The 10,084-nt window shown below is 38.6% G+C and overlaps 1 protein-coding gene across 2 annotated transcripts in view; it reads right to left on the bottom strand.

Annotated features, from left to right (window-relative positions):
- TRPM6 (transient receptor potential cation channel subfamily M member 6) overlaps positions 1–10,084 on the bottom strand; it is a 154,123-nt gene that overhangs the window by 31,170 nt on the left and 112,869 nt on the right. For both annotated transcript variants that reach the window (XM_077759376.1, XM_077759377.1), the window contains 3 exons: positions 6,586–7,715; positions 6,287–6,399; positions 1,737–1,860 (listed from right to left, as the gene is read on the bottom strand). In XM_077759376.1, coding sequence (XP_077615502.1) covers positions 1,737–1,860; positions 6,287–6,399; positions 6,586–7,715 — 1,367 coding nt within the window. The remainder of the gene's footprint in view (positions 1–1,736; positions 1,861–6,286; positions 6,400–6,585; positions 7,716–10,084) is intronic.

The raw sequence follows: 10,084 nt of genomic DNA, 5'->3' as shown, positions 1-10,084 counted from the left end.
AAATTTGCAAGTGGTCCTAGAATCATATCTTTAGTATGGTATTTGATTTATTCAATATTGTAGGTTCTTATAAACTGTGTGACTTAAAGCAAGCCAATTAAGCTTTTGAGTCCTATATGTAGATTAAGGGGGTTCTGAAGATTTTAATTTCTTTCTTTTTTTATTTTTTACAAATAATTTATTGTCAAGGTGTTTTAATTTCTAAGATCTCTCTCAGCTTAGAGTCCACCTGATTTTCTGATTTAGCAGACAATTGAGTATTTTAAAATATAAACCAGGGTTTCTCAACCTTGACACTGACGTTTTGGGCTGGATGATTCCTTGTCAGGAGCAGAGAGACTATCCCATGCACTATAGGATTTTTAGCAGCATCCCTGGCCTCTACCCACTAGATGTCAAGAGTACCTGCATCTTCCTTAGTTGTGACAACCAAGAGTATCTTTAGACATTGTCAAATGTCCCAGGGAAGAGAGGTAGGAGGTGTAGAAAATAGCCTCACGGTTGAAAACAACTGACCATAGGGCAAAGCAAGGTTTAAAAGAAGCATAATAACATAAATTTCAAGACACTGTCTAGTTGTACCTTAAGTTTAGTATGTCAAGTAATTTTAAGCTTATACGAGTCCTGGATCACATAGTTCCTTTTGTTTAAAAATTAGGAAAAGGGAGTGTGAGGAAGATGGTGGCAGAGTAGGGGACCCTAGGCTCGCCTCTTCCCACAGATACAACTAGATAACTACCAAATCATCCTAAAGACCCCAGAAATTGACCTGAAGACTGTCAGAATAAACTCCACAGCTAAAGGTAAAAAAGATGTCACATCAAAGAAGATATTTGCACACCCGTGTTTATAACAGCATTATTCACAGTAGCTGAGAGATGGGAACAACCCAAATGTCCATTGATGGATGAATGAATAAACAAAATATGGATATCAACTACATTCTGTCTCACCGTGGCAGCCATAGAGGTGCCCCACGGAGATCCTGGGAGCCCCGTGTTGAACATGATAGAGCTACACCATGGAACCTGGTCCCTGCATCCCTACATGGAAGGCTGCCTGTCATATATTTACATAGGGCTTTGCCTACAAAGGAATAAACCTCAAATGTGTGATAGAATTAGTAAGGGTCTCTTACTGTGTAATGCAAGAAGTTCAAAGTTCTGATCATCACTACCAATTCTGTTCATAATCTGCCCTGATTCTGCCTGTCCAGCCTTATTTCACATTCTCTGCCGACCTCAGTTTTCACTTGTAGCTTGTTGATCCATCTTTTCTCCTTCACAAACACCATTAAGAGATACTTGCCCATGGAAGAAAGGCTATATGTCAGCAGTTATAAGTACCAACAACAACTCATCCCACTGAATACGTGTAAGGGTCCATATCAATGGCTCATGAACCTTAAGAATTTATAATATGAGACAACCTCCCCGCTCCACACATCAGACTAAAGTACAGTCTCTGAGCCAGGTTTAACAGCTCTGGATATGAGACTATCTAAACCTTGATTTTTCTTTTCTGGACCCCAACAACTATTCCATTAAGTGAATGAAAATTCTGTCCTTTTCATAAAAGTAAAAATGGAAAAGAACTATCCTCCTAAATGGGCGTTGCCACCCTCTCATTCTCTCATCTCCACTTGGAAGAACAGCAGGGACCACCAGTGGTCTGGGGGTAGAGGGAGAAAACTCTCCCAGAGTTTTTAAGATCTGAGAGTCTAGACTGTTACATACTTATCTGACTATATTTGGACACCGTGAGCCAGTTCTTGCTGCACTCCTCTCCTTCTGAGATGTTATTTTCTCCCAGCTCTGAATTCAACTGGTCATTTTGGGAGCAGGTGTCGACCATTATGACCTGGAGAGGAAGACACTTGTTAGAACATAGTGACGTTAATCTGAAAACATTTTGAGTCATTAATGTGACTCACAGAGGTACTATGGTGAGCAGCGGTGGTTGTTAACATTGGCTTCACATTTTAGAATCACCTGGAAATCTTTGGAAACTCCCATCAGCCATTCTGGCAGGATACAAGTACCCATGTAATTACTGTTTGTGCTCATGAGTGAGAACCAGGGTGGGGGAAGCAGCTGTCAAAATTGAGTGTACGTCAGAATCACTCAAGCCTATGCTAAACCACAGATCACTGGGTCCTACCTCCAAGATCTGTGATTCAGTAGGTCTAGAGGGACAAAGAATTTGAATATCTAATGAGTTTCCAGGTAATGCTAATACTGCTAATAGGAGACCACACTTTGAGAACCACTGGCACAGAGCAAAAAATAATAAAATAAAACAAAAAAACAAACCAAACCAAACCAAACCAAACAAAATAAAATAAAATAAGGCTTGGATCCAAAAAGAGCTTGTGTTGAAATTCTAGATTTGTCACTTAGCAGTTTTGTGAACTTGAAGGGGCTCCTGGCTGGCTCAGTCAGTAGAGAGTCTATGATGTAAACTTGGGCAAATGTCTGGGAGTCCCATTCCCTTTGTCATTAAAATAACAGGTAGCCAACAATAGTGGCTGTCATATGTACTAACCAGGGACAGGGAAAAAATGAGATAAATTGACCAAATACAAAGAAAGAAACAAATGCAAGTTATTAGTACCTGATCTCAGTTGCAATTTCTAGTTAAATTCTAGCCATTTTAACCATTGCAAAACATAAATCTACTGAATTCATATTTCATAAGATTCCAAAAACTCATAGCATTTTCCCTGAGAGTCATCTTTACCAAGCTAAATCTCTCCCTGCAAAAGGTAATTTTATATAATTGTCTTAATACTTACCTCTTTGCTTCAGCTTCTCATCCTAAAAAGAGCTGAGGTGCTTTTAAAAATGCATCCAGATTATTATATGGAAAAATTAGCAGAACATTAAGATCAGGAAAGGTGAAGTCCTATGGAATGCTAACTGAAAGGAAGGCTTTCCAATAATAAATAAAAAGATTCACTATGGGCGCCTGGGAGGCTCAGTCGGTTAAGTGTCCGACTTCGGCTCAGGTCATGATCTCGCGGTTCGTCGGTTCGAGTCCCACATCGGGCTCTGTGCTGACAGCTAGCTCAGAGCCTGGAGCCTGTTTCAGATTCTGTGTCTCCCTCTCTCTCTGACCCTCCCCTCCTCGTGCTCTCTCTCTCTCTCTCTCTCTCTCTCTCTCTCTCAGAAATAAATAAAGAAACATTTAAAAAAAAAGACTCACTAAATGAAAATGTGAACACAACATGTTGGAGTTTATGGGATATAGCTAAAACAATGATTAGAGGGGATTTTATAGCACTAAGTGCCTGTATTAAGAGACAGTTTCAAATCAATGACCAAAGCTTCTTTCTTAACAAACTAGGGGGAGCAGAAAAAGCAAATTAAACCCAAAGTAAACAGAACAAAAGACATAATAGAGAGCAGAAATCAATGGAATAGTATTCAGAGAAAATCAATGAAACCAAGAACTGGTTCTTGAAAAGATCAACAAAGCAGATAAACCAGTAGCCAGACTAATCATGAAACAGAGAAAGAAAACACAAATTTCAAACATGAGGAATGAGAGAAGTGATGTCACTACAGATCCTATAGACAATAAGGGGATAATAAAAGAATACTATAATACTATATGCCAATAAATGCAACAACTTAGATGAAATGGACAAATTCCTTGAAAGATACAAACAAATAAAGCACATTCAAGATGAATCAGATAACCTCAATAGCCCTCTGTTACATAAATTGAATTTGTAGCTAAAATATTTCCCACAAAGATGGTTTCATTGGTTAATTCTACCAAATAATAAAAGTTGAAATTGTATCAATTCTACACAAACTCACCTAGAAACCTGAAGAGAGAATACTTCTCAACTCAGTCAGTAAGCCCAGCACCACCCTGATACCAAAACCAAAGACATTGCAAGAAAAGAGATCTGGAGACAACTATTCCTCAAGAATACAGATGCCAAAAAATCTTATTAATATTTTAGCAAGATTAATATAGCATACAAAAAAAGATAATACATCATGATCAAGCAGGGTTCATCCCAGCCAGGTTGATTTAACATTCTAAATAGTAATTCTACATTATAAAATTAATTAATATAATTAATCAGACTAACATAAGAAGGCAAAGTCATCTGTTTATATAAGTAGGTGCAGAAAAAGCATTTGACAAATGCTAAGATCTAATAATGTAAAAATTCCCAGAAAACAAAGTGTAGAATGGAAGTTTTTTAATTTGATAAAGGGCATCTACGTAAAAAGCTACAGCTAACATTGTTACTTACTAATAAAAGCCAAATGTTTTCCCCCTAAGAGCAGAGACAAGGAATGGAATCTGCTTTTGCCACTTTTATTCAGTTTATAACTAGAGATTCTAGCCAACATAATAAGGCAAGAAAAATAAATAAAACACATCCTGATTTGAAAGAAAAGTAAGACTATCTTCATTTGTAGATAACATGACCATTTATATAGAAAATTCTGCAGAAGCAAATTTACTCAGACAAATTAATAACCTTAGCAAGATTACAAGATAAGATCAATTTTTTTAAAAGTATACTTCTATACACCACCAACAAAGAATCAGAAATTAATTTGTGTATAATTGCAATAATAATAAAATAAAAATATTAAGTGCTTAAGGATACATTTAAAAAAATATGTGCAAGAGCTCTATGCCAAAAACTACAAAGCACTGCTGAGAGAGATTAAGGAATATCTAAATAAATAGATATATCACGTTCTTAGATCAGAAAAGTCATTACTGTTAAGATGTCAATTCTCCCCAAGATGACTGACAGCAATTCTACTCACCCCAAGAGGCTTCTTTGTAAAAACTGTCAAGCTTATTCTAAGTATATGTGGAAATGCAAAGAAACTAGAATAGCCAAAAAAAAAAAAAAAAAAACCTTTGAAAAGGAAGAAAAACTTCAGCAGACCTATACTACGTGATTTCAATATAAAAATTTAATATAAAATTACAGTATTCAATATAATGTAATATCATCATAAAGATAGACATATAGATAAATGGAATAGAATATATTCAGAAATAGATCTACACATATTATGGATATACATGGCCAATTAATTTTTGACAAAGGTGTTAAGACAACTCAATAGGAAAAATATAATCCTTTTACCAGAAAATAGTAGAAAAAATTGATATTTGTATTCAAGTAAGGACATGAAGAAAGAAGAAACAAAGAAAGAAAGAGGGAGGAAAAAAGAAAAAAAGAGAGGAACCTCAATCCTTACCTAATATCACACACAAAAATTAATTCAAAGTGAGTCTAGACCTTCATATAAGAGCAAAAACTATGAAACTTCTAGAAGAAAACATGAGAGAAAATCTTAGTGATCTTGGGTTTTCCAAGTTTTCTTAAATATGATATGAAAAACATAGACTATGAAAAAAACAACCAAGGGACTTCATCAGAATAAAAAATGTATGTGCTTCAAAGTACACTTATGAAAAGTAAAAGGCAAGCCACCAAGAGAAAATATTTATAATACATATATCCAACAACAGGCTTATATCTAGAAAAAACTCTGACAACTTAATAAGACAACCCCCCTTTTTTTTTTTTTTTTTTTTTTTTTTTTTTAAGTGAACTCTATGCCCAATGTGGGGCTTGAACTCATGACCCCAAGATCAAGAGTTCCATGTTTTACTGACTGAGCCAGCCAGGTGCCCCTCAACAATCCAATGTTTAAAACAGGTAACCAAAAAAGATATATGGATGTCGAATAAACATGTGAAAAGATACCTTACAGCGCTAGTCACTACAGAAATGCAAATGAAATCACTGTGAGATACCACTGCACACCCACTACGATGGCTAAAATTAAAAAGACGGAGCATACTAAGGATTGGTGAGAATGTGCACCACTCATAAACTACTCCTCATAAACCGGTGGGAATGCAAAATGGTACAGTCACTTCGAAAAGCAGTTTGGAAGTCTCTTCTAAAATTAAACAAATACTTACCATATGACTCTGACATTCCACTCCTAAATATTTACCAAAGAGAAACTGAAACATATGTCCGCACAAAGACTTGTGCACAAATGTTCATAACAGCTTTGTTTGGAATAGCCAAAAACTGAAAATAACACAAGTGTCCTTCAGCATGTGAGCTGATAAATGAGCTGCGGCATTTCCACTCTGATGACTCCTAAATCTGCACTCCCTCCACTACAGTGCTATTTTCTAGCATGCCTGGCACTTTACAACAAGAGAAACCAAAAAAAGATAGGCTACTACCTCCACTGCCAACAACACGAAAGACACTTACTGGCACCTGTAGTCCTTGTGTTTTCTTCTTTTTCTTTGACGACCTCTTATCCTTGATTAGCATTTTTGTCTTGATCCATGCTGACTGCCCAATCTCTGAGGATCTTGAAAGGTCTACAAAGGAAAGCATTTGCATGAAAAAGTTTAAGAAGATTGCGTAGGGGGCCATTTGGCTTTACAGATGACTGAGAATGGGGAGAATGAGAATATAGTCAAAGATGATCAACTTTTAAGAAAATAATAGCAATGCATAGAATTTAATAGTTCATTTTTTTAAACAAAAATACAATCATTTCTTACTTTTCATCTTACAGATCTTCAGCTTCTCCTCCTTGTGGAATCTCAAACTCCGAGTGAAGGGCCTATCTCTGCGGAAAGGATTGATCCAGAAGGATGTGTCTGGCTGCAGCCATGGACCCCTCTCTGAGCCATCACTGCTCTGGGCCAAGCTTGATGAGTTATCAGATAGGGATCTGGCCCGGACCTGCCTCTGGCACTGGTCATTCTCATCACTGCTACAAGCAGAGGCCAAGCAGGTCTGCCATTTTTTCTTGATGCTAAACACACCAGTTTCATCACCTTCTGAAAATGCCCAGTTCACGTATCCACCTCCAGTCGGTGCGCTCTCTGCTTGGAAAGGGAGGGAGGTCACTTTCATGGGTGCAGGTGTGCAAATCAAAGTGGGTAGAACTTGTTCCCCCTCGTCTTCTCTGGTTGGTGTGTGGGCAATCGACTCGTACTGTTCCTCGGCCTCAGCTACTGAGCCCTGCGCTGAGACAGCTGGGGTCTGCCAAGTCAGAGGGACAGAGACCTCGTTCTTGGTGACCTGTTCTGTTGCCAGCACATCTATACCTGCTTCCATGGACGGTCTGAACAGGGGCAAGTCAGTTTCCTCAGAAAAAGGAACCTGCTTCAGATAAGAAGGGACCAGAAGAAACTGGCCATACTTTGGGTGTGTTTGCTTGTAAAGGGACAGCCCAGAAGCAACTATACTAGTCTCTGTCTCTTGCTTTTCCTGCTCATCTCTTAGATTTGAAGCCTTTCTCTGACTGTCTGTAATCTCAAGAAGGGGTCCCCTGTGCACCCTCAGGGTGTGCTGGCCCCTGGCCAGGCTCCGCAGCAAAGAAGGAGGCATGCTATAATACTGATACTGCTTCTCCCCAGAGATCTCCATGCTGCCTAAAACCCCTGCACAGATGACATTGCTCCAGCTGTGGGGAAGTCTTCTGCAAGGAGGATGCCTTGTGCTGGCCAGGAGAGCCTCATCCTCCTGTAAGGTGTCAACAGCGGAGAGGACTTTTAGGGTATCCACTGTCAGGGCAGAGAGGTCCTGTAGGTGTCCCACTTGGCTGTCCAAGGACAGTAGAGAGTCCTTTATAAAAGACACTTTTTCATTCATTTCTTTCAGTTGGAAGTACATCTCCGTAACCCTGATGGTAAAGGAAGGGAGAAAAGAAACGCATTAAGCTAACGAGAACTTGCCTTGCTCTCTTCTCATCCCACTCCCATCCGTAGGAGGCTCTTCAGCCTAAGTTGCTTCCCCAAGTGAGGTCAATCTTCTGCCTTCTCATCCCAGCTGATCTCACCCCCTCCTATAATTCCCACTATCACCCCAATGGGGAAACACTACAGATCTGTATTTCTAGCCCTTATTTCTAACATTTCAAAACCACATTTCCAGCTAGTTATCCCTCCTATTGTTCTATCCATCAGCTCGATTGTATTCATTAATATATTCATTCATTTGCATGACATACATCTGACTGTCTCCTACTGACAAGTGCTATGTTACTTTGGATTGACAAGAAAGATCTTGAGGAAGAAGCCAGAATGAGAGGAACAGAATTCATAATCAAATATGTAATTAGAAAAAAAAAGTATATATCTTAAACAAAAAAATCCCAGTCAAAAGTTCAAATAGGCTTGCCAAGCTTCAAACGAAACCCATGTTGAGGGGCGCCTGGGTGGCTTAGTCGGTTAAGTGTCTGACTTTTGCTTAGGTCATGATCTCATGGTTAGTGGGTTCGAGCCCCATATCGGGCTCTGTGCTGACTGCCAGCTTAGAGCCTGGAGCCTGTTTCAGTCTGTGACTCCCGCTCTCTCTGACCCTCCCCTGCTCATGCTGTCTCTCTCTCTCTCTCTCAGAAAAAAATAAAACATTAAAAAAAAAAAACTTGTTAAGGGACCTACATTCAGAGAAAGCCTCAGCCAAATTTTTAAGATTGTTTTGAAAACTTTAACCCAACATTAGGACATCTAGCCATTGAGTCATGTAAAAGCAACACAAGACATCTTCAACTGTAAGGGTCAAAAGTAAATTGCAAATATAATCTAGTTAAATGTAATAACTGACTTAGAGACAGAAAGAATGAAGGAAATGTTGGTTAATATTATCTGTATATCTATGAATATCTCCAAATGGGGATGGGTTTTATTTTGTGCCCCCCAAAAGAGATATGTTGATGCCCGTGTGCCCCAGTAACTTGTAGAATGTGGCTTTATTTGGAAACATGGTCTTTATAATGAGATAATCAAGTTGAAGTGACGTCATTAGTGTGGACTCTGAGCCACTATGGCGGGTGTCCTTATAAAAGGGAAATCTGGACACAGTGAGAAGATGATGTGAATATACACAGGGAGAAGACCACCCTAGGACTTCAGTGACGCATCTACAAGCCCAGGAATACCAAGGATTGACAGTAAACAGCAGAAGCTAGAAGTGGTAAGGAAGGATTCTCCGCTAGAGCCATCAGAGGAAACATGGCCCTACCCCATACCAACTTGTAACCAACTTCTTGAATTTGCACTTGTAACCTCCAGAATGGCAAGACAATAAATTTCTGTTGTTGTTCCGTCAACTGACGAATGGATCAAGAAGATGTGGTTTATCTATATGATGGAATACTACATGGCAATGAGAAAGAATGAAATCTGGCCATGTGTAGCAACATGGATGGACCTTGAGGGTGTTATGCTGAGCGAAATAAGTCAGGTAGAGAAAGACAGATACCATATGCTTTCACTTATAGGAGGATTAGGAGAAACTGAATGGAGGACCATGGGGGAAGAGAAAGGGAAAAATAGTTGGGGGGAGGGAGGGAGGCAAACCATGAGAGACTCTTGAATGCTGAGAACAAACTGAGGACTCATGGGTGTGGGGGAGAGGGGAAGGGGAGTGATGTGCGTGGAGAAGGGCACTTGGTGGGATGAGCACTGGGTGTTATATGGAATCCAACTTGACAATAAACTATGAAAGAAAAAAAATTCTGTTGTTGTAAGAAACCCAATTTTTGGTACTTCATTATGGCAGCCCTAGGAAGTTACTACATCTTTCTAAGCTTAACAGTTAACACAATAAATTACAAATGTATCAGGTTTGGCTACGTAAAAATAAACTCGTACCCAAAAATGTAACATTTTAAAATAAACAATAAGTTGGAAATTATTCTAACAAATATGATGAGGGGTTTATATTCTTTAATAAATCAAAAGCTCTTCTGAATTGTTATGGAAAAAACTTAAACAGAATCCAAAGGATGTGAACAGACAATTCACAAGAGATAAAAAATAAAAGATAAGGAAATATGGTAAAATATTCAGACTCATTAGGTATGCAGAGAAATGGAAATGAAAACAACATTGAGCTCATCTACACTGTAACAACATTTTTTTTAGCCTAGCAAATGATTAAAATAACTCTATGGTGACAAGGATGCAACATTGGGCCATTCAATTAGGCAATGTACATAAAGAGGCTGTAATTTCACTATGCTAAGGGTGATAGATACTCTTTACATTA

Source organism: Crocuta crocuta, unplaced genomic scaffold, assembly GCF_008692635.1.
Source record: "Crocuta crocuta isolate KB4526 unplaced genomic scaffold, BGI_CrCroc_1.0 scaffold41, whole genome shotgun sequence".
NCBI lineage: Eukaryota > Metazoa > Chordata > Mammalia > Carnivora > Hyaenidae > Crocuta > Crocuta crocuta.
This window is presented reverse-complemented; position numbering and strand designations above follow the sequence as displayed.